The 26242-nt window shown below is 36.7% G+C and overlaps 2 protein-coding genes across 3 annotated transcripts in view; one reads left to right on the top strand and one right to left on the bottom strand.

The window, feature by feature from the left end:
- The window catches only part of LARP4 (La ribonucleoprotein 4), a 191731-nt gene that overhangs the window by 82688 nt on the left and 82801 nt on the right, over positions 1–26242 (bottom strand). The window lies entirely within an intron of this gene.
- Positions 1–26242, top strand: part of FAM186A (family with sequence similarity 186 member A) — a 60460-nt gene that overhangs the window by 11199 nt on the left and 23019 nt on the right. For both annotated transcript variants that reach the window (XM_087855825.1, XM_087855826.1), the window contains exons 2-3: positions 20047–20263; positions 21179–21349. In XM_087855825.1, the coding sequence (XP_087711951.1) occupies positions 20047–20263; positions 21179–21349 (388 nt within the window). The remainder of the gene's footprint in view (positions 1–20046; positions 20264–21178; positions 21350–26242) is intronic.

Genomic DNA, 26242 nt, shown 5'->3' with positions numbered 1-26242 from the left:
CCCCCTTAGGAGCAGCTTCTTCATTCTGGTGGGAGTGGCCTCTTTATCCATAGTAGGAGTGGATGGTCCATTCCTGTCTGAAGGGATCAACCCTGCATTGTATGAGGAAACTGAATGAGCCCTTTGAGGCAGCTGCCATGCAAGATAGTGCTGAGTTTCTTCAGGAACCACTCCTACACATCTCGATGTTTCTAGACTTAGAGCTACACTCAAATCCAGCAGGGCACTAAAGATGAGGTTCAAAGTGTGATCCATGAGGATATGCACTACACTCCAAAAGAATGACTTGAGTTTTCCAAATTTTACAGACAGAAATCCAAGGAATGGATATTAAGGGTGTGGTATAATGGTGGAAGGAACAGAAGTTGGATCAGGCCAAATTCATTGATATGGGTTTATTAAGCAGAGATCCCGTATTTAATATTGCAGCTTGGGGAATTAGACAGGGTTCTAACAGTTTGGTTGGTTGGTTGGTTGAAACTTGGACCAAAAGATTGCCCACAGTGAGAAGAAATGCCAGTCTTGCCCTAGTTTAATGTAGAGGAAAGAAAAGGCTTAGGAAGACTGGAATGTTAGAGTGGATTTGTCACTTAATACTGACTCACAAAATCTGGGCAAGTCCAAAAGATATAACCTTCACCATGACTGTGAGAATTAATTTATGAGAGAGGACTGGGCATTCTTGGAGAGCTCTGATTGCCCTTCTAGGCCAGACCTTACAGGGGGAAACCCAATCACTGAATTGGGAAACCTAATGCAATGGGAATCATTGACTCTTGATTTCAGCTCAGGTCTTGATCTCAGGGTTGTGAGTTCAAGCCCCATGTTGTGAGTTCAAGCCCAGGGTGGAACCTACTTTTAAAAAAAGGAAAGAAACATCAAACTTAATGGTATAATACTAAAATTATACCCTGTAAAACATGGATAAAGACAAGGACTCCCACCATTATGACTTGTAGTCTCATAGTTCTAGACAACACACTGAGATAAAAAGACACAAAAAGAAGGGAACCTGGGTGGCTCAGTCGGTTAAGTACTCAATTCATGATTTCAGCTCAAGTCATGATCTCAGGGTAGTGGGACTGAGCCCTGTGTTGGACTCCACTCTTAGCGCAGAGTCTGCTTGTCCCTCTCCCTCCCCCCTGCCCCTTCCCCCACTTGCGCACCCTCCCTCTCTAAAATAAATTAATCCTTTAAAAAGAGATGCAAAAAGAGTGAGTATTGGGAAGATCTGACAAATAATTATTTGTCAAAGAAATGATTATCTCTCTCACACACGCACCCACGCACACACACTGGAAGAATGTACAAAATATTACAATTACCAAAAAGCCCAAAAGGTTCCTGAATATAAGATGAATACCATAGATCAACTGCATTTCTATATACTGCCAAGAAGCAGAAAACTTAAGAAAATGCACCATTTATAATCTCAATAGAAATACAAGTACTGTCTCAATCAGTTTGGGCTGCTATAACAAAGTACCATAGACAAGGTGGCTTATAAACAAGAGAAATTTATTTTTCACAGTTCTGGAGCTGTGAAGTCCAAGATCAAGTTCTTGTGACAGCCCTCTCCCAGGTTGCAGACTGTTGACCTACTACTCTGTCCATGGTGGAAAGGAGAGAGTTCTCTATAATCTCTTTTATAATCCCATTCATTAGGCTCCACTCTCAAGACCTAATCACCTACCAAAGGCCCCACTTCCTAGTACCATCATATTGGGGGTTAAGATTTCAATAGATGGGGGCGCCTGGGTGGCACAGCGGTTAAAGCGTCTGCCTTCGGCTCAGGGCGTGATCCCGGCATTCTGGGATCGAGCCCCACATCAGGCTCCTCCGCTGTGGGCCTGTTTCTTCCTCTCCCACTCCCCCTGCTTGTGTTCCCTCTCTCGCTGGCTGTCTCTATCTCTGTCAAATAAATAAATAAAATCTTTTAAAAAAAAAAAGATTTCAATAGATGAATTTTGAGGGTATACAAACATTCAGGAAACTAGAAATAACAAAAAATAACGTGCAAGACATTTATGTAGAAATTATAAAACTTGGGGCACCTGGGTGGCTCAGTTGTTAAGCGTCTGCCTTTGGCTCAGGGCGTGGTCCCAGGTCCCTGGGATCGAGCCCCACATCAGGCTCCGTGCTCCGCTGGGAGCCCGCTTCTTCCTCTCCCACTCCCCCTGCTTGTGTTCCCTCTCTCGCTGGCTGTCTCCCTCTCTGTCAAATAAATAAATAAAATCTTAAAAAAAAAAAAAAGAAATTATAAAACTTTATTGACAAAAAATTACAAAACCTTATTGAAAGACTATACAATGTTGTACATATGATGAAGCTAATGTAACACTGTGTGTCAACTATACTTAGAAGGAAAAAAAATAATGAAAGACTGTAAATTGTGAGACAAACCATGTTCATGGATAGGAAGACTCAACTATGTCAATTATCCCCAAACGAAATAGAGATTTAAAGCAAATCCAATCAAAATCCCAAAAAGGTAACTCATGAAGCATGACAAGGTGATTCTAAAATTTAATAGAGGAGCTAAATTCCAAGAATAGCCAAGACAATGCTGAAGAAGTACAACAAGGTAGACTACTATGCCTAAGGGAGATAAAGATTTATTATAAAGCTATTCTAGTTAAAACAATAAAACATTGGCACAGGGATAGATAAATAAGGCCATGAAACAGAGCTCAGAAATAGACTGTCATGCAATGTAATAAATGACAGAGCTGGCACTGAGTATCTGAGAGAGAATTGGATAATACTTAATAAATCATGTTGGAACAACTGTTAAGTTTATTGAAAAATTATTTTAGTTCCCTCACACTTAAAGGCGAGGGAGAATATTTTTATGACCCTAAGGTAGAGAAAGACTGATGACTTCCTCTACATTAAAAAGGAGATCTTCTAATTATCAAAAGACTACAGAGAGGAAGAAACAACTAAGTGAGAGAAGATATTTAACACCATATAACAAATTAAAAAATAGTATTCAGAATATATAAAGAATTCCTATGAATCAATAAGAAAAATAACCCAACAGAAAAATTAACAAAAGACATAAACAGTCATTTCATAGGATAGGAAATAGTCGTTTCATAAACAATTAAAAAGATGATCAACTTCATTGATTATCATGGAAATTCAAATGAAACCCATAATTGATACCATTTCACACCCACCAAATGGGCAAAAAAATTTTAAGTTTAATAATACTACATGTTGGCAGGAATGTGAAGCAACAGATATACCTTGCCATAGAAGTATAAATTGGAATGATTATTTTGTAAAACACTCTGGCACAATCTAGTAAAGTTGAAGATGCACACATTTATAATCCTACTTTTTAAATATTAGCTATATATCCTAACAGCACTTTGAGTAGACATTTATTTTTATTTTTATTGATTTGTTTTTTAAAGTAAGCTCTACACCCAATGTGGGGCTTGAACTCACAACCCCAAGATCAAGAGTCACATGCTCTACCAACTGAGCCAGCCAGGCACCCCTTAAAGTGAACTACATATGTAACTTTAAATTTCCTAAAAACCAGGAGGCAAGGGAAAGATGGCAGAGTATGAGTACCTTAAGCTTGCCCTGTCACATGTTTACAACTAGATATCACATCCAAGTCATTAAACTGGAGAGTGATCTGAAGACTGGCAGAACAAACTTCACAACTAAATGCAGAGAAGAAGCTGCATCAGGAGAGTTTAGGAAGGGCAGAAATAATGGTTGGGAGCGGCCTACAAGGGGAGGGAGCTGTCGTCATGGAGAGGGGAAAGCACCAGAGAGCCCACACAGAAAAAATGAATCCCCATAATGTCTGGCCTTGAAAATCAGAGGGGTTGAATTCCAAGAGTTTGTATAAACAGGGGCACTTGGAGCCTGGAGCTTTAAAAGTCAGCTGAGTCAGCACTGAGTGGGCCAGGAGGGCCAGAAATGGCTGCATCCCCACCCTTAAAGAAACAACAGCCTGAGGAGAGGCAACATAGAAACTACAGCTTGCACAACAGGAGGGAGATCTGTTTATACTGATTTTGGAGCTTGCTGAGGGGATTTCTCTGGGAACAAGGAGCTGGCAGGCACCTTTCCTCCTCCCCCCAGCATAAATACAGAGTCACCTGTAGGATGCAGCACAGCACAGATGCTTGCAACCTAGCCTGCTAGCAGTGCACCCCATCCATGAGTTCTCCTGAGGCCCACCCACTAGAAGTCTGCTGCCCTGGGCAGTGGGCTCAGCGCATTTTTTTTTTTTATTAATGCTGCATGTGCCTTGCCCAGCTTTCTCGTGCACAGATATCACTCACCCCACACACAGATGCTGCTGTACTTTGGGGAAGCCAGCCCAGGACTAGTGGCTCAGTGTAAATTTCGTAATGCTGTGCACACTCCCTGCCCAGCCACTGCCCACACAGACGCCTGGCACCCCAGGCTGCCACAACTATCTCTGTGCACTGTATCCCCAGCAACCACCCAACTGGGGGATCCAGCCTAGGACAACCCTCAGTGCAAATTTTGCTAACACCACTGCCCCACCCCCAAGCCTTTTTGCTGTCACACCCCCTCAGAGCCAGCCTGCCTGGATCTCTCTAACATCACAGAGAGCAAGCACAGCCCACAACAGACAAAGAGTCAGTGCAATCATGTGGACTGCAAGGAAAAGTGACTCAGACACAATAGCAGGACACAAACAACACACATAGGAGACTCCACTTAGGTGCCAGATTCTGGTGAACAGGGCACTGCACTGCAGGGCACTCCAGGACCACTTCTTCATAAAATCACTACCTTTAAGAGCAGAAGACATAGCTGACTTTCGAGAGAAACAAACACAGAGGAAACAGAGAAATATGTCCCAAATGAAAGAACAAGACAAAAATCACAGCAAGAGATCTAAGTGAAAGAGAAATGAGTAATATACCTGATACAGAATTTGAAGTAATGATCATAAAGATACGCACTGGACTTTAGTAAAGGGTGAGGGACATCAGTGAGACCCTTGTCAAAGAGACAAAAAACATATCAAAGATGAAGAAATCAATAAATGAAATTAAAAATACAATAGATGGAATAAATAATAAGCCACAGGAACTAGAGGAACAAATCAGTGACCTGGAGGATAGAATAATGGAAAGCAATAGAACTGAACAGGTGAAAGACAAACAAACACTGCATAGAGATAGACTCAGAGAACTCAGTGACTCCATTAAGCTAATAACGTTTGCATTGTAGGGACCCCATAAGGAGGAAAGAGAGAGGGGGACAGAAAATGTATTTGAAGGGGCGCCTGGGTGGCACAGTGGTTAAGCGTCTGCCTTCGGCTCAGGGCATGATCCCGGCGTCGTGGGATCGAGCCCCACATCAGGCTCCTCCGCTATGAGCCTGCTTCTTCCTCTCCCACTCCCCCTGCTTGTGTTCTCTCTCTCGCTAGCTGTCTCTCTCTCTGTCAAATAAATAAATAAAATCTTTAAAAAAAAAAAAAAGAAAATGTATTTGAAGAAATAATATCTGAAAACTTGAATCTGAGGTGGGAAACAGAGATCCAGATTTAGGAGGCACAGAGATCCCCCCCCAAAATTCAAGGAGGTCCATACCAAGAGATAGTATTACAATGGCAAAAAAAATGTGATAAAGAATTTTAAAGGTTGCAAGAGGAAAGAAGACAGTTACAACAAAGGGGAAACCCCGTAAAAGTAACAGCTGATTTTTTTCAGAATCTTTGCAGACCAGAAGGGAGTGGCATGATGTGTTCAAAGTGCTGGCAGGGAATAATCTGCAGCCAAGAATACTTTACTCAACAAGGCTATCATTCAGAATAGGAGAGAAAGAGTTTCCCAGACAAACAAAAGTTAAAAGAATTCATGACCACCAAATCAGCCCTACAAGAAATGTTAAGGGGGACACTGTGAATGGAAAATAAAAACCGTAACTAAGAGTAATAAAAACAGGAAGTACAAAATAAAAGGATGTAAAAGATGATACTAAGTATCTGAAATGTAGAGGGGATAGGAGTAAAGAATGAGTTCAAAAACAAGTGACTATCAATTTAATATAGACTGCTATAAGTAGAAGATGTTATATATAAACTGAATGGTAACCACAACTCAGAAACAGTAATAGATATGCAAAAAGTAAAGAGTAAAGAACCGAAGTATATCACTAAAGAAGACCAACAAACCATGAAAGAGAAAGAGAAGAAAGGATCTGAGAAAAATCACAAAAACAACCACAAAACAAATAAAATGACAATAAATACATACCTATCAATAATCACTTCGGACTTAAACGGACTAAATGCTCAAAACAAAAAATAGGGTGACAGAGAGGATAAAAAAAAAAAAAGGACACTTTTATATCCTGCCTACAAGAGACTCATTTCAGACCTTAAGACACCTACAAATTGAAAGTGAGGGGATGGAAAATATTTATCATGCAAATGGATGTCAAAAGAAACCCTGAGTAGCAATACTTATATTGGACAAAATGGACTTTAAAACACAGACTGTAAAAGAGGCAAAGAAGGACACTATATAATCATAAGAGGAAAATCCAACAAGAAGATAGAACAATTATAAATATATATGCACCTGACATGGGAGCATCCAAATACAAAAAACAGTTAATAAACATAAAGGAACTAATCGACAGTAATACAATAATAATAGGAGACATTAACACTCCACTTACATCAATGGATCAATCATCTAAACAGAAAATCAGGGATGCCTCGGTGGCTCAGTCAGTTAAGCGTCTGCCTTCGGCTCAGGTCATGATCCCAGGGTCCTGGGATTGAGTTCCACTTTGGGCTCCTTGTTCAGCAGGCAGCCTGCTTCCCCCTCTGCCTGTTGCTCCCCCTGCTGTGCTCTCTCTCTCCCTCTCTCACAAATAAATAAATAAAATCTTGAAAAAATAATAAAATAAACAGAAAATCAACAAGGAAACAGTGGCTTTGAATGACACACTGCACCAGATGGATTTAACAAATATATTCAGAACATTCATCCTAAAACAGCAAAATACACATTCTTTTCAACTGCACATGGGGCATTCTCCAGAAGAGATAACATATTAAGCCACAAAACAAACCTCAACAGATTCAAAAAGGTTGAAGTAATACTGTGTATCTTTCCTGACCACACTGCTATGAAATTAGAAATCAACCACAAAAAAATCTGGAAAGAGCAAAATACATGGAGGTTAAATAACATGCTACTAAATAATAAATGGTCAACCAGGAAATTGAAGAAGAAATCAAAAAGTATGTGGAAACAAACGAAAATGAAAACACAATGGTCCATAACCTCTGGGATGCAGCAAAAGTGATTCTAAGGGGGAAGTTTATAGCAATACAGGCCTACCTCAAGAAGCAAGAAAAATTTCAAACAACCTTATCTTACACCTAAAGGAGCTAGAAAAAGAATAACAAACAAAACCTAACACCAGCAGGTGGAAGGAGATAATAAAGTTTATAGCAGAAATAAATGATATAGAAACTAAAAAAAAAAAAACCCACAAAAACAACAACAAAGAACAGCTCAATGAAACCAGGAGCTGGTTCTTTGAAAAGATCAATAAAATTAATAAACCTTTAGCCAGACTCCAAAAAAAAAAAAAAAGACTCAAAATTGCCAATGAAATAGGAGAAATAACAACCAATACCACAGAAATACAAACAACTGTTAGAGAATATTATTTAAAAAACTATATGCCAACAAATTAAACAAACTAGAAGAAATGGATAAATTCCTAGAAACATATAGCCTCTTGAAACTGAAGCAGGAAGAAAAAGAAAATAGAGAATGTAAACAGACCAATTACCAGCAAGGAGATTGTATCAGTCATTCAAAAACTCCCAACAAACAAAAGTCCTAGACATTTTCACAGGCAAATTCTATCAAACATTTAAAGAAAATGTAATACCCATTCCTCTCAAACTACTCCAAAAAATAGGGAAAGGAAAACTTCCAAATTCATTCTATGAGACAAGTATCACCCTGATACCAAAACTAGATAAAGACACCATAAAAAAGGAGAACTACAGGCCAATATCTCTGATGAATATAGATGCAAAAATCCTCAACAAAATACTAGCACACAGTATCCAAGAATACATTAAAAAAAATCATTCACCACAATCAAGTGGGATTTATTCCCAGGATGCAAGGCTGGTCAATATTTGCAAATCAATCAACATAATACATCACATCAATAAGAGAAAGGGGGGGCACCTGGGTGGCACAGCGGTTAAGCATCTGCCTTCGGCTCAGGGCGTGATCCCGGCGTTATGGGATCGAGCCCCACATCAGGCTCCTCAGCTATGAGCCTGCTTCTTCCTCTCCCACTCCCCCTGCTTGTGTTCCCTCTCTCGCCGGCTGTCTCTATCTCTGTCGAATAAATGAATAAAATCTTTAAAAAAAAATAAGAGAAAGGATAAAAACCATATGATCACCTCAATAAATGCAGAAAAAGCATTTGACGAAGTACAATACCCATTCATGATAAAAGCCCTCAACAAAGTAGAGCTACAGGGAATATATCTCAACATAATAAAGGCCATATATGTAAAACACACAGCTAACATCATACTCAACGGTGAAAAACTGAGAGCTTTTCCCCTAAGGTCAGGAACAAGACAAGGATGTCCGCACTCACCACTTTTACTCAACATAGTACTGGAAGTCCTAGATACAGCAACTAGACAAGAAAAAGAAATGAGGCATCCATGTTGGTAAGGAAGAAATTAGATTGTCCCTATTTGCAGATGACATGATACTGTATATAGAAAACCTTAAAGAGGGATGCCTTGGTGGCTCAGTCAGTTGAGTGTCTGCTTTCAGCTCAGTTCATGATCCCAGGGTCCTGGGGTGGAGCCCTGTGTCGGGCTCTCTGCTCAGTGGGAAGCCTGCTTCTCCCTCTCCCTCTGCATGCTACTCCCCCTGCTTGTGCTCTCTCTCTCTGTCAAATAAGTAAAATCTTTAAAAAAAAGAAGAAAAAGAAAACCTTAAAGACTCCACCAAAAAACTCCTAAAATTGATAATTTACCAGAATTCAGTAAGGTTGCAGGATACAAAATCAATGTGTAGAAATCTGTTGCATTTCTATACACCAATAATGAAGAAGCAGAAAGAGAAATTAAGAAAATGATTCCATTTACAATTGCACCAAAAATAACAAGATACCTAAGAATAAACCTAACCAAAGAGGTAAAAGATCTGTACTCTGAAAACTATACAACACTGATAAAAGAAATTGAAGATGACACAAAGAAATGGAAAGACATTCCTTGCTCATGGGTTGGAAGAACAAACATTGTTAAAATGTTTGTATTACCCAGAGCAATCCACACATTTAATGCAATCCCTATCAAAATACCAAGAGCATTTTTCATAGAACTTGAAGGAAAAATCCTAAAATTTATATGGAACCACAAAAAACCCTGAATAGACAAAGAAATCATGAAGAAAAAAAGCAAAGCTGGAGGTATCCAATTCTAGATTTCACATTATATCACAAAGCTGTAGTAATCAAGAGTATGGTACTGGCACAAAAAGACACATAGATCAATGGAACAGTATAGAAAGCTGAGAAACAAACCCACAATTATATGGTCAATTAATCTTTGATAAAAGAGGCAAGAATATGTAATGGGAGGAAAGATAGTCTCTTCGACAAATGGGATTAGGAAAACTGGACAGCTACAGGCAACAGAATGATACTGGACTACTTTCTTACACCATACACAAAAATAAACTCAAAATGTATTAAAGACCTAAATGTGAGACCTGAAACCATAAACATTTTGGAAGAGAGCACAGCCAGTAATTTCTCTGATATCAGCTGTAGCAAAATTTTTCTAGATATATGGCAAAGGAAATAAAATAAAAAATAAGCTATTGGGATTACATCAAAATAAAGAGCTTGTGTATAGTGAAGGAAACAACAAAACTAAAAGGCAGCCTACTGAATGGGAGAAGGTATGTGTAAATGACATATCCAATAAAGGGTTTGAATAAGAAATATATAAAGAACTGATAACTCAATTCCCAAAAACCAAATAATCAATTACCAAATAGGCAGAAGACATGAACAGACATATCTCCAAAGAAGACATCCAGATGGCCAGCAGACGTATGAAAAGATGCTCAACATCATCCATCATCAGGGAAATGAGCAAAGGAAGAAAAAGAGAGAGAGAGATGAACCAAGAAACAGACTTTTAGCTATAGAGAACAAACTGATGGTTACCAGAGAGGAGGTGAAAGTGGGGAATGCGTGAAATAGGCTGTGGGGATTAAGGAGTGTGCCTGTCACAATGAGCTGCAGGTGATGTATGGAATTGTTGAATCACTATATTGTATACCTGAAACTAATATAACAATGTATGTTATGCATACTGGAATTTAAAACAAAATATTTTAAAAATTTCCTAAAAACCACAGTATAAAAACTAAGGAGATAAAGGTGAATTAATAATTTATTTTATCCCAAATACTATCATTTCAACATTTAATTAATATAAAAATTAGTAATGAGATAAACATTGTTTTCATTACTAAGTCTTTGAAATCCAGCATGTATTTGCACTTACAGTACATCTCAAATTGCACGGTAAATTTTCATTAGAAATACTTGATCTATATTTAGATTTCATAAAATTTGTAGTTGAAGAAGTAGATTCACATATCAAGTTCTTCCAAACATAAGATTTTTCCAATAAATGTATAACATGTTAGTTTTTAAATTTAAATTAGTTTAATTTAAAGTGTATTTCCTGTCACACTTGCCTTGTTACAGTTGCTCAGTAGCTCCATGTAGCACAGCTCTAGAAAAACTCTTGCATATATGTACCAGGAGGAATGTTCAGAAATGTTTGTATCATCATTATAAAAACAAAATACTGGTAACAAACCAATACAGGAATGGATAAGTAAATAAGCGTATTTGCACAATAAAAAGCAGACATCAGTGAAAATGAATGAACTATAGATATATACTTCAACATGGATAAACTTGAAAACTCAATGTTGAGAGAAAAAAGCAAGTCACAGAAGCATATAGAGAATGATTCAAGAACAGGCAAAACTACATTCTATTGTCTAGAGGTATGTGCGTGTGTGTCTGCTGTAGGGGAGGCAAAACCTTAACCATTTGAGGTTTTCAGCTAGCACTCTTTAAAAGACAGATTAACAAAAGAATAACAGTTTATTAATGAGTGTAGTACACAGCATATAGAAGAAACCTAAACAAAGAGTAACCCAAAGTGGCTTATAGTAGCATCTTCAGCAAAGAATAACGAATTTGTGGAGAAATGACGGGACAAAGGAAAACAATGGCGGCGAACTGTGGGAAGGTATGGGAGAAAAATAATGGAGTAAGGCTTATTTGCAGACTCCTTTGGTGCTGATAAATCTGTCTTGAGTAAAAAGAGTTTTATCCTGCCGTAAGGCAGAAAAGAAGTAGGGTAGAGGGAGATTTACTGCATTTGCTGCTTCTTAATTGCCTCCGGCTCAATAGTTTTTATGTCAAAGAGGCATATTTTGGGGTAACATACTCTGATTTCTCTCTGCTAAAACAAATTTCTACAACCAGGCGGTATAAAACAACAGACCTTTATTCTCTCACAGTTCTGGAGATCGGGATGTCTGAAATGTGGGTCACTGGGCTGAAATCAAGATGTCAGCAGGATTGCATTCTCTATGGACTCTCCCTCCGGGAGAGTCCATTCCTTGCTTCTTTAGCTTCTGGTGGTTGCCAGCATTCCCTGGCTGTGGATGCATCACTCCAATCTTCACAGCCAGCAGCTGCACATCTCTCTCTGCCCCATCTTCACATTGAGCCTTCTCTGTGTCTGTATGATCTCAACTTCTGCCTCCCTCTTAAAAGGACACTTGTAATTGCAATAGAGATCCTTGAGATAATTCAAAAACAATCTCTCCACCTCAAGACCATTAATTTAATCACATCTGCAATGACTCTTTTTCCATATAAAGTAACATTTTCCACATTACAGGGATTATGACCTGATACCTTTGGGGGAGGGTCATCATTATGTCTATTATAGTATTAAAAGTATAGAGAATAAAATTTAGGATAGTAGTTATCTCTGGGCATTAGGAAAGGGATACATTTGATATGGGGGGCACAGGAGCCTTTAAAAATATTCCGTTTCTTCAGCTGGACAATGGATACACAAGTGTTCATTGGGCTTTCACGTGCATCTCAGGTTCTATCCTGCTGTAGATGAGATGCTCAAATTATGGTGATTCCTCTACTTACTCTCTTACTTTGAGTCTTTGACCCCTGTGGCACACAGTAAGTACTTAATAACCAGTAACATTTATAGCGTTTACCATGTTACCTCTGGTAAAAATTTATCTATAGATCATCTCATTTAATCCCCATGATAATCCAATATGAATAGGTATATTCTTAATCCTATTTCACAGACGAGAAAAATGAGATTTTTGAGGCTTGCTTTAAAGTCATAGTTGTTATATGGTGGATACTGGAATCAAATCCAGATAGCCTGATTTTACTTCCTGTACATTTTTTTAATTGAACAATTTTTTTAAATTAAGGCAAAATTCATGTACAATAAAATTCACCCTTTTGGTGTCTTGTTCTGGGGGTTTTGACAAAGGCATACAGATGTGTAACCACTACCAAAATCCATATTTAAAATAGTTCCATCTCCTCAAAAAATTCTCCTGTGCCCTTTTGTTGTCAACCCCTCCCCCACCCCTGGCAGCCATTAGTTTTCTGTGCCTATAGTTTTCCCTTTCTTGAATGCCTTATAAATCGAATCACCCTATGTAGTCATTTATGTTTTAGCATAAAATATTCATTTAGCAGTTGAAGGATACTTGAGTTGTTTCCAGTTTGGAGCAATTATGAATAAAGTCACTACAAACATTCATGCATTAGTTCTTGTGTAAACATAAGTTTTCATTTCTCTTGATTGAATACCTAGGGATAGTATTGCTAGGTCATATGGAACCATACATTTATAAAAAATTGCCAAACTGTTATCTTAAGTGGCTTAACTATTTTGCATTCCCACCAGCAATGTAGGAGAGTTCCAGTTGTTCTATATCCTTGTCTGTGCCGGGTATTGTCATCATTTATTTAGATCTTCTTTGATATCTTTCATCAATGTTTTATATTTTTCAGAGTATAGATCTTTATGTTGTTAGATTTATACCTCCATATTTCATGTTTTTAGTGTAATTGCAAATGGTAGTTTTATTAAATTTCAATTTCCATTTATTGCTAGTTTATAGAAATACAGTTTTGATTTTTTTAAAGATTTATTTATTTGAGAGAGAGAGAGAGAGCACCAGCAGGAGGGGTAGAGGGAGAGGGACAGAGAAAATCTCAAGCAGACTCCCTGCTGAGCTCAGGGCTCAACCCACAACCCATGAGATCACCACCTGAGCAAAACCCAAGAGTCAGATTCTCAACCAACTGCACCACCCAGGGGCCCCTATTGTTTTGATTTTTGTATACTGGTCTCCTATCCTGTGAACATGTTAATGATAGCTTTTTTTGTAGAGTCTTTGGGAGTTTTTACATAAACAATATTTTTGTCTGTAAATTAAAACCATTTTATTTCTCCCTTTCCAATCTTTGTTCTTTTATTTTTTCTTACCTTACTGCAATAAGTCGGACCTTTATGCAATGTTGAATTTAAGTGATTAGAGCAGAATCCTTAGAGCACTTTAGACTTCCACCATTAAGTATGATGCTAACTACACATTTTTTGTAAATTCTCTTTATCATTGTGTGTATATATCATATTTTGTTTATCCATTCATTAATCACTGGGCCCTTAGGTTGCTTCCACCTCTACGCTATTGTGAGTAATGCTACTATGAACATAGGAGGACAAACATTTGTTCAAATCCCTGGTTAAGTTTTTTATATACCTAGAGTGGAATTGTTGGATCATATGGTAATTTAATTTTTAATTTTTTGAGGAACCACCATGCTGTTTTCCATAGTAGCTGCATCATTTTATAGTCCCACCAATAGTGCACAAGCGTTCCAATTTTATACATCCTCACCAACCTTTTTTATTTTCTGGTTTTTTTTCAATAATAGCCATCCCAATGGGTGTGATGTGGTATCTCATTGTAGTTCTGATTTGCATTTCTTTAAAGATTATGATGTTAAGCTTCTTTTCATATGCTTGTCAGCCATTTGTATATCATTTTTGAATGCTTATTTACATCCTTTGCCCATTTTGGGGGCAACTAGGTGGCACAGTTGGTTAAACATCCAACTCTTGGTTTCAGCTCAGGTCGTGATTTCAGGATTGTGTGTGTCAGGCTCTGGACTCAGTGCAGAGTCTGCTTGAGACTCTCTCTGACACTTTCCCCTCTCTAAGATAAATAAATCTTTAAATCCTTTGCCCATTTTCAAACTGAATCATTATTTTTTTTTAACGTTGAGCTGTAGGAGTTCCTTATGTCTTATGGATATTAACTCATTCTCAGAAATATGATTTGCAAATATTTTCTTCCATTCTATGGGTTGCCTTTTCAATCCGTTGATTGTGTCTTTTGATGCGCTAAAGTTTTACATTTGATTTAGTCCAATTTATTTTTTACTTTTGTTGCCTGGGGTTTTGGTGTCAAATCCAAGAAGTCATTGCCAAATCCAATATCATGAAGATTTTCCCCCTATGTTTTCTTCTGCTTTATAACTTTAGGTCTTATGCTTAGAGTTTTTTTTCTACCCACTTTGAGTTAATTTTTGTTATTTGCTGTAAGGTAATGGTCCATCTTCATCCTTTTGCATGGATCTCCAGTTTTCCTGACACCATTTGTTGAAAGACTGCTTTTTCCCCATTGAATGGTCTTGGCACCCTTATCAAAAATCATTTGAGGGGCACCTGGTGGCTCAGTCAGTTGAGCATCCAACTCTTGATTTTGGCTTGGGTCATGATCTTGGGGTCATGGGATCAATCTCCATGTCAGGCTCTGAGCTCAGCAGGGAGTCTGCTTGGGATTCTCTCTCTCCGTCTTCCTCTGCCCCTCCCCCTGTTCTCTTTCTCTCTCTCTCAAATGGATAAATAAATCTTTTTTAAAAACCATTTGACCATATATGCAGCAGTTTATTTCTGGACATTCTACTCTATTCCCTTGGTCTATATATCTGTCTTTATATCAGTTTACTGTTTTAATTACCATTGCTTTTGTACTAGGATTTAAAAACGAGAAGTGTGTGCTTTCCAACTTTATTCTTCTTTCTCAAGACTATTTTGGGTATTCAGGGTACCTTGAGACTCCATATGAATTTTAGAATGGATTTTTCTATTTCTGCAAAAGATACTATTGGAATTTTAATAGGGATTGCATTAAATCTGTAGATTAGTTTTGGTAGTATTGATGTCTTAACAATATTAAGTTTTCCAATCCATGAACACGGAATGTCTGTCCATTTATTTGTGTTTTCTTTAATTTCTTCTGAACATTTTGTAGTGAAAATTACAGGTGTACAAGTCTTCCACCTCCTTGATTAAGTTTGTTCCTAGTATTTTATTCTTTTGATACTATTGTAAATGGATTTGTTTTCTTAATTTCCTTTTCAGATTGTTCATTGTTGGTGTATAACACCACGATTGATTTTTTGCGTGTGATTTCATATCCCACAACTTTGCTGAATTCATTTACTAGTTCTAACAGATTTTTCCCCTCTGGATAATTTGCATTTTATTTTATTTTTTAAATTTTATTTTATTTAAATTCAATTAATTAACATATAGTGTATTACTAGTTTCAGAGGTAGAGTTCAGTGATTCATTGGTTGCATATAACACCCACTGCTCATTACATCATGTGCCCTCCTTAATGCCCATCATCCAGTTACCCCATCCCCCCCAATCACCTCCCCTCCAGCAACCCTCAGTTTGTTTCCTATAGTTAAGAGTCTCTTATGTTTGTCTCCCTCTCTGATTTCACCTTATTTTATTTTTCCTTCCCTTCCCCTATGAATCTGTTTTGTTTCTTAAATTCCACATGAGTGAAATCAAATGATAATTGTTTTTCTCTGGTTGACTTATTTCACTTAGCATAATAGTTCTATCCACATCATTGCAAATGGTAAGATTTCATTTTTTTCTGATGGCTGAGTAATATTCCATTGAATATATATATTATATAATATATATGTATCTATATAATATATAACATATATATATATCACATCTTTATCCATTCATCTGTTGATAGACATTTGACAAAATAGGGATAGAGGGAACATACCCCAATATCATAAAAGCCATATACAAAAAGCCCACAGCAAATATCATTCTCAATGGGAAAAAACTGAGAGCTTTTCCACTAAGGTCAGGAACATGACGGGGATGTCCACTCTCACCACTGCTGTTCAACACAGTACTCAGCAACCAGCCAACAAAAAGAAATAAAAGGCATCCAAATCAGCAAAGAAGTAATCAAACTCTCACTCTTCACAGATGACATGATACTCTACGTGGGAAACCCAAAACATTCCACCCAAAAATTGCTAGATCTCATACAGGAATTCAGCAAAGTGGCAGGATATAAAATCAATGCATAGAAATCAATTGCATTTCTATACACTGAGATAGAAGAAAGAGAAATTAAGAACCCATCCCATTTACAATTGCACCAAAAACTGTAAGATACCTAGGAGTAAACCTAACCAAAGAGATAAAGGATCTGTACTCTGAAAACTATAGAACACTTATGAAAGAAGTTGAGAGGGACACAAAGAAATGGAAAAACATTCCATGCCCGTGGATTGGAAGAACAAATATTGTTAAAATGTCTATGTTACCCAGAGCAATCTACACATTCAATGCACTCCCTAACAGTTTTTTCATGTGTGTAATCTTTAGGGTTTTCTATGTATAAGATCTTATCACCTGAAAACAGATACAACTTTATTTCCTCCTTTCCAATTAGATGTGTTTTATTATTTCTTTTTCTTGCCGAATTGCTCTGGCTAAAACTTAGAATATGTTGACTAGGGGCGCCTGGGTGGCACAGCGGTTAAAGCGTCTGCCTTCGGCTCAGGGTGTGATCCCAGTGTTCTGGGATCGAGCCCCACATCAGGCTCCTCCGCTATGAGCCTGCTTCTTCCTCTCCCACTCCCCCTGCTTGTGTTCCCTCTCTCGCTGGCTGTCTCTATCTCTGTCAAATAAATAAATAAAATCTTTAAAAAAAAAAAAAAGAATATGTTGACTAGAAGTGGTGAAAGTGGGCATCCTTGCCTTGTTCCTGACTTTAGAGGAAAACCTTTCAGTCTTTCACTATTGAGAATATTACCTCTGGATTTTTCTTTGTCTTTTTTTAAAAAAGATTTATTTATTTTAGAGAGCGAGTGCATGAGCAGGGGGAGGAGCAGAGAGAGAGAGAGGGAGACAAGCAGACTCCCCGCCTGAGCAGGGAGCCCAACATGGGGCTCAATCCCAGGACCCTGAAATCATGACCTGAGCCAAAACCAAGAGTCAGGCACTTAACCAACTGAGCCACCCAGGCACCCTTCTGGATTTTTCATATATATTCTTTATCATGTCCAGGAAGTGTCTATCTATTCCATGTTTTTTGTATATTTTTATCATGATAAGGTGAATTTTGTCAAATGCTTTTTCTGCATCAATTGAAAGGATCATGTTGTGTTTTCCCTAGGATTCTGTTAATTTAGTATGTTTCATTGATTGGCTTTCATATGTTGAATCATTCTTGCATTACAGGAATAAATCCCCCTTACTCATACTGTATAATCCTTTCAATGTGCTGTTGGATTCTGTTTGACAGTATTTTGTTGAGGATTTTTGCGTCAATATTCATCAGGGATGTTGGTCTATAGTTTTCTTTCTTCCTCTCTCTCTTTCTTCCTTTCTTCCCTTCCTTTTCTTCTTTCTTCTTTCTTTCTTCCTTCCTTCCTTCCTTCCTTCCTTCCTTCTTTTCTTTCTTTCTTTCTTTCTTTCTTTCTTTCTTTCTTTCTTTCTTTCTTTCTTTCTTTCTTTCTTTCTTTCCATTTGTTCTTTTGTAGTGTCTTTACCTGACCTTGGTATCAGGGTAATGGCCTCAAAGAATGAGTTAGGAAGTGCTACGGCTTCTTTAGTTTTCTGGAAGAATTTATGAGGACTTGGTATTATTTTTTTTTTCCTTCACCACTGTGCTATGGGTTAGCTTGTAGTGTTATTTCTCATCACTTGGCTTATCAAACTTTGTTTCCACTCTCCTGTGTTCCTGACTTAAATTTGCTGCTATAGCACCTCCCTCCCTTCCTTTCTTCCATCCTACTTTCCTTCCTCCCTCCCTCCCTCCTCTCCTTCCTTTCTTTCTTTTGCATCATCTCTGTTTCTAATTGTAATATTTCCAGCACCTAAATATCTGATTATTCCTTTTGCAAAAAGGGTTTGCAAAAATCTAAATCTTACTCTTATTGTAAGGAGTATAGAAAGAGTTCAGTTTGTCTGAAACCAAATTGAAAGAGTAATAAAGTTGGAAAAGGTGGAGTGGTGGTTCATCATCTATCAAATTTACTGTGCCCTTTTAAAATATTTTAACATCCCTTTCATTCCTGAGATGAAATTCATAGATAAAATATCTATACTCATACTTTAAATGATTAATGTAAGTGTGAGGGTAAATAAAAGGAAAGTAATTTTATTTCTTTTTTTTTTTAGGAAAGTAATTTCTAATAACAGGCATTTCAATGTGTAAATTCTAGGTCAAACTTCACTAGAAGACATAATAAAGAAGTAGACAGAGGCTTACACCTACATGTAGAATTAAAATAAAGTGAAAGCTACAAATGTAGGTTGATACAAAACCATTTGTGGAAGAGACTGTCATTTCCCATTGCATATTCTTTCCCACTTTGTCAAAGATAATTGACCATATATTTGTGGGTTTATTTCTGGGCTCTCTGTACTGTTCCATTGACCCGTGTGTCTGTTTTTGTTCCAGCACCATACCATTTTGTTTACTACAGCTTTATTTTTTTTTTAGAGATTTTATATATTTATTTGAGAGAGAGAGCCCAAGCAGGGGGAGCAGCAGAGGGAGAGGGAGAAGCAGGCTCCCTGCTCAATGGGGAGCCCGATGTGGGGCTCCATCCCAGGACCCTGGGATCATGACCTGAGCTGAAGGCACACTGAACTGACTGAGCCTCCCAGGCACCCCACTACAGCTTTATAGTATAACTTAAAATCTGAAATTTTACCCCCTGCTTTGTTCTTCTTCCTCAAGATTGCCTTGGTTATGTAGGGTCTTTTGAGGTTGCATACAAATTTTAGTATTATTTGTTCTGGTTCTGTGAAAAATGCTATTGGTAATTTGATAGGGATTGAATTGAATCTGTAGATTGCTTGTGTAGTATGGACATTTTAACGATATTAATTCTTTCAATACATGATGGAATATCTTTCCATTTGTTTGTGCCATCAATTTATTTCATGAATGTTTTAAAGTTTTCAGAGTACAGGTCTTTCACCTCTTTGGTTAAGTTTATTCATAGGTATTTTATTCTTTTTTGTACAATTGCTAATGGGACGTTTTCTTAATCTCTCTTTCTGCTACTTATTAGTCTATAGAAATGCTACCATTTTCTGGGTATTAATTTTGTATCCTGCAACTTCACTCAATTCATTTAGTACTTCTAATAGGGTTTTTTTGGTGGAATCTTTAAGGTTTTCTATATATAGTATCATGTCATCTGCAAATAGTGACGATCTAATTTCTTCCTTACCAATATAGATGCCTCATTTCTTTTTCTTGTCTGACTGCTGTGGCTAGGACTTCCAGTACTATGTTGAATAAAAGTGGTGAGAGTGGACATCTTTGTCTTATTCCTGATCTTAAAGGGAAAGCTCTCAGTTTTTCACTATTGAGTATATTGTTGGCTGTGGGTTTTTCATATATAGCCTTTATTATGTAGAGGTGTATTCTCTCTAAACCCACTTTATTGAGAGTTTTTATGAACAGATGTTCAATTATGTCAACAAACTAAGAATTTATTAATATATCCCCCTTCTTATTCTTATAGGACATTAACATGCAACTGACTGACATACTGCTCAATGTGCAGCGGATAATAAATCGCTACACTCTTGATGAGAACGTGCACTCTGGAAGAAAGATCTCCCTTACAGAATATAAGAAACGGAGAGTAAATTTCCTGGAGAAAATAGTTACTTACACTAAGAATGCTGAAATTAGAGAAAAGACTCTTGTGTACATCCTGGCCTGGTTGGAAGAATGGAGTAAGTTTCCAGAGGTGGTTCAAAGGAAAACCATTACTTAATGAAAAAGCTAGAGAACAGGATCTATAAATTTTTAAAGGACTAATCAGACTAAAGAAAACTAATGAGGTTATTGAGAAAAGTTATCCACTGTTTCAGTAAGTATAAAATAAGAAAAATACAGTCCTGCTCACTTAATGCCAGCTATTCTGGGCTCCTTGCTTTTCTTCTAGCATGCCAACATGCTGCTGCCCAGTGTCTTTATGCTTACTATTCCTTTGCCTGGAACATTGTCCACAAGTAGCCATGTGGCTCATTCTCTGCTTATATCTCACTTTAAAATGATCGGTTCTCTGACCATCTCCATTCCCTACTCCTTGGCACTGTCTTTACTCTTTATTTTTGTCTGTAGCATTTCTTACCATCTGACATACTATATAACTAATTTTTGTCTGTCTCCTTTCACTAGAATGCAAGCAGTTTGAAGTCAGGGAATTTGTTTTATTTAGTGCTGTATCCTCAGCATCTAGAACAATAGATGACAAAGGAGACATTGGTTGAATAAAAGAATGAATAAGCTTAGAATACAAAAAGGGGAACGTCATTAAGTTGCAAGAAATATCATGTAATGAGGGTTTAAAAATATTAGATAACTTATGAAAGGAATTAATTGGGTTTAGTTCCTCAATATTAAAACACATGCTCACATTTTTAGATACCAAGTCTTTTCATGTCCAAGATTTACTGTTCAGCTTTCTATTGCAAGTCTCTTCCTTTTTCATTTCTTCATAGAGAAAAGCTTCAGAATAGCAATAAGTGTGAGATACCTACATTCCCCAATACTACAATATGGAGTAGCTAGCCAATATTATAAGCCTATATAGTTATAATTTTTCTGCACAAAAGTTTTTGTTTTTTTTTTTTACTCTCCTCAAGATGCCATTTTATCTGAGATGACTGCAATTGATATTGAGGAACACCACCACTGGATAGCACAAATGGAGTTTTTACCAGAAATGTTCAAAGCTATTGAGAACAATGTCAAGAAACTGAGTAGAATTTGTGTATCTTTGCTTGAAGAAAAGAAGCGACAAAAGAAAAAAATAAGTAAGGGTGCTTTAAGACATTGGAAACAGATTTTACTTTTTCTAAAAAACAGCTTTATTAAGGTACAATTTAAATACCATAAAACTCATATATGTTAAGCGTACAAGTCAATGACTTTTAGTAAATTTAGAGTTGTGTAACTCTCACCGCAATTCAATTTTAGAACATTTCCTTCATCCCAAAAAGATCCCTCATGCCCATTTGCAGTCAGTCCTCATTCCCACCCCAGTTCCAGACAAGCACCAATTTATTTTCTGTTTCAATAGGTTTGCCTTTTTTGGATGTTTCGTAAGATGGAATCATATTATATGTGTTTTTTTAAAATATCTGGTTTCTTTTATTTAACATAATGGTTTTGAGATTCAGCCATGTTAAAGGATGTATTAGTAGTTTCTTTCTATTACCAATTGTATATCACTGTTTGCATATACCACAATTATTATTATTATTTTTTTTTACGTATTCACCATTTCATGGACATTTGGAATGTTTCTACATTTGACTTTCGTGAATAGTGCTGCTATGAACACACATGTATAAGTCTTTGTGTGGACATATGTTTTCATTTCTTTTGGGTAAACACCCAGGAGTAGAATTTCTGGATCATTTATCAATTCCTGGTAAGTCTATGCTTAACTTTTTAAGAAATTGTTAACTTATTGCCCAAGTGACAGCACCATTTTACATTCCCATCAGCAATCTATTAAGGTTCGGGTTTCTCCACATCCTCAACAACACTTGTTATGGTCTTTTTTAGTATAGTCTTTCTAAGAGGCGTGAAGTGGTATCGTATCCCATTGTGGTTTTAAATTGCATTTCCCTAAAGACTAATGATGTTGAGCATCTTTTCAGCCATTCACATATTTATTTTAAGGAAATGATTACCCAAATACTTACCCATTTTATTATTGAGTTTTAAGAGTCTTTTATGTATTCTGGATACATAAAAGTATTCAGTCCTTTATCAGAAATGTGATTTTCAGGGTGCCTGGGTGGCTCACTCTGTTAAGCATCTGCCTTAGGCTTGGGTCGTGATCCCAGGATCCTGGGATTGAGCCCTGCATTGGGCTCCCTGTTCAGTGGGAAGTCTGCTTGTGTTCTCACTCTCCTGCTCACTCTCCCTCTCTCTCAAATAAATAGATAAAATCTCAAAAAAAAAAAAAAAGAAATGTGATTTTCAAATATTTTCTCTCAATCCGTGATCTTTTCACTTTCTTAATGGGGCCTTTGAAGCCTAACGGTGTTTGATTTTGATGAAGTCAAATCAATTTATCAATGTTTTCTTTTATAGATCATGGTTTTAGTGTTGTATTAAAAACTTGTATTACTCAGTGTTCAACCAGAGAAGCAGAACCACTAGGAAATTATATACTGTTTATTTACCCATTACAAAGTATTTTGGGGAATATACTTTGTATTCTTCTGATCCTTTTACATTTATTGGGACTTGCTTTATAGCCTACCATATGGTCTATCCTGGAGAATGTTCCATGTGTGCTTGAAAAGAATATGTATTTAGCTGTTGTAGGGTGGAGTATTCTATAGTTGACTTATAGTGTTGTTTTAGTCTTCTATATATATCCTTACTGATTTTCTGTCTAGTTGTTCTATTACTGACAGTGGGATATTGAACTTTCCAACTATTATTACTGAGTTGTCTATTTCTCCCTTTAATTCTGTCGGTTCTTGCTTCCTGTACTTTAAGGCTCTGTTATTAGGTACATATATATTTATAATTTTGATAGCTTCCTGATGAACTGACCTTATCATTATAAAATATCCCTCATTGTCTCTAGAAACATTTTTTGTCTTAAAGTCTATTTTGTTTGATATAAGTGTATTCTTTCCAGCTCCCCTGTGGTTACTGTTTGCAAGGCTGAGGCAAAGATGGTTGCTAATAGTTGGATCTTGTCAGCTTTTAAATACACACACACATACACACACACACACACAACACATATACACACATAAAATTTGGCAATCTTTGACTTATGATTGGAGTGTTAATTCATTCATAGTTAATGTAATTATTGATATGGGTGGATTTACACCTGCCACTTTGCTGTTTGTTTTTCATGTCTCATCTCTTTTGTTCCCCTGTTCTTCTTTTACTACCTTCTGTGTTAAACAAATATTTTTTAGTGTCCCACTTTAATTCCATTTTTCCCTATATTTTTAGGGTAATTTCCTTAGTAGTGGCTCTAAGGGATTGCAGTATACATCATAAATTATCACAATCTACTTCAGATTAGTATTAACACCAGCAAAATACAGAATCTTTATTCCAATAGCACCATTCTCTTCCCCTCCTTTGTGCTTTGTCATATATATTACATTTTTATGTATCATAAGCCCAACAATATAGTTTCATAATTATTGTTCTATATGATTGTCTTTATAATCAGTTAAGAGAGAAAAAAGAAAAAAATATTTTTACTTTCTTTTATATTTCCCTACATATACTGGTGTTCTTTATTTCTTTGTGTGAATTTGAGTTATCCTCTGGTATCGTTTCCTTTCAGCTTGAAGGACTTCTTTATATTTCTTGTAAGGCAGGTCTACTAGAAGCAAATTCTTTCCCTCTTAGCTTATCTGGGAGTGTCTTTGTTTCACTTTCATTTTCTTAAGGCAGTTTTAGATTTAGAGAAAAATTGAGAAAATAATACAGAGAATTCCATATATCTCTTCATAGTTTCCCTTATTGATACATTACACTAGTATGATACATTTGTTACAATTAACAAACCAGTATCGATGCATTATTAACTAAAGTCCATATGGACTGAAGTCATAAGTCCTTGTTTTTACCTAATGTCCTTGTGTTGTTTCAGGATCCCATCCAGGTACCTGATTACATTGTTGTCATATCCCCTTAGGCTTTCTTGGCTGTGACAGTTTCTCAGACTTTCCCTTCTGTTTGATGTTCCTGACGGGCTTGAGGAGTACCAGTCAGATATATTATAAGATGCTCCCCTATCGGAATTTCATGTTTTTTCTCATGTTTACCCTGGGGTTCTGGGTTCTGGGAGGAAAGATCACAGAAAGATCACATAGGTAAAGTACCGTTGTCATCATATAATTTCAAGGCCACATCTAATCAAGTGATTTATGACTTAATGTTGACCTTGATCACCTGGCTAAAGTAGTGCTTGTCAGGTTTCTCCCCTGTAAAGTTACTCTTTTTCCTCATTTTTCCAAGCTGTGCTTTTTAAAAGTAAGTCTGTATGTGCAGCCCACACTTAAGGAATGAGGAGTTATGCTCCCTTTTTTTAGGATGAATATCTACATAAATTATTTGAAGTTCTTAGGCACTCGAGTTTATCTCTTCTTCCTTGTTTATTAATTTACTCAATTATTTATATCAAAATGAACTCACAGATATTTATTTTGTACTTTGAGTTATAATCCAATACTACTTTATTTTCTTGCTCAAGTTGTTCTAGTTTTGGCCATTGGGACCTCTTTCATTGGTTCCTGTGCCCCTTTAACATAACCCCATCAATGTGTTTTTTCTTTGTTCTTTTTTTAGCACTTCCTTACTTTCTGGCACTACAAGATGCTTCAGGTTCATCTCACATATGTCCTGCCCCAATCCTAGAATCTGCCATTTCTCCAAGGATTTCTGGTTCCTTTTAGTGGAGAATAGTATTTAAAAGCCAAGTCTGGTTGCTAGGAGTGCTCATTGCTACTGGGGTGTCATTTCTGTTCAGTTTTCTCATCTGACAGAGCAAAAAAAAATGTGTATAGAACCAATGTGTATACACATATCTATAAATATATATTTATATACATATAAATATATATACATATATATAATCTAACTACTTTAAACGTAAGTTCATACTGATTTCTTTAATTCTAATTCATTATCATATATGGATCATTCTAGCTTCTTCCTCTTGCTTATCTATAAATTACAACTCAATGAGAAACTGCCTCCTACCATCTGTTTTACTTAATTGTTCAATTCCAGTATACATGCATAGCAGTATCAGAATTATTAACCCATACCCATTGAGGAATAACTTATCAACTAGAGTACAGTACTTATGTGCAGTTCCCTTTGCATTCAGTCTTAGACTCCATTTCCAGGAACTTAGGTCAGCACTCTCCCCTCCCCATCATTCCTTTCAGTGAGGTTGTGTCATACATTTCTTATACAGTTAGACTATCTTACCATAATCTACATTCTTTCCTGGGATCCCCTGACCTCCTAAATGGGTATTTAAAAAATTTTGCATTCATTAAGTTTCATTCTTTGTGCTATAGAGTTCTATGGGATTTGACAAATGTATATTGTCATGTAGCCACCATTATAGTATCATATGGAATAGTTTCTCCATCCTAAAAATCCCCTGTGTTTCACCCATTTATCCTTCCCTTTTGTCCCCAAACTCCTGATAACCACTGATTTTTTTAATGTCTCCATAGTTTTGACTTTTCAAGAATGCCACATAATTGGAATCATGCAATATGTAGCTTTTTCACACTGTCTTCTATCACTTAGCAACACACATTTAAGGTTCCTCCCCATCTTTTTGTGGTTTAATAGCTTATTTCTTTTTACTGCTGAATAATATTCCATTGTATAGATGCACCAGTTTGTTTACCTACTAAAGAACACTTGATAGCTTCCAGGTTTTGGTGATTAAGAATAAAGCTGCTATATAAAAACATTCTCATGGACATAAGCTTTCAAATTAATTAGGTAAATGCCTAGGAGCATGATTGCTAGGTCATATGATAAGACTACATTACTTTATAAGTAACATTATAAGAAACTGCCAAACTGTCTTCCCAAGTAGCTGTGCCACGTTCCATTCCCACCAGCAACAAAAATTTCCTGTTGCTCCATATCCTTGCTAGCATTTGGCATTATCAGTTTTTTGGATT

The sequence above is a fragment of the Ursus americanus genome, chromosome 25 (genome assembly GCF_024610735.1).
Source record: "Ursus americanus isolate L20-20 chromosome 25, mUrsAme1.1.p, whole genome shotgun sequence".
In the NCBI taxonomy this organism is placed as follows: domain Eukaryota; kingdom Metazoa; phylum Chordata; class Mammalia; order Carnivora; family Ursidae; genus Ursus; species Ursus americanus.
This window is presented reverse-complemented; position numbering and strand designations above follow the sequence as displayed.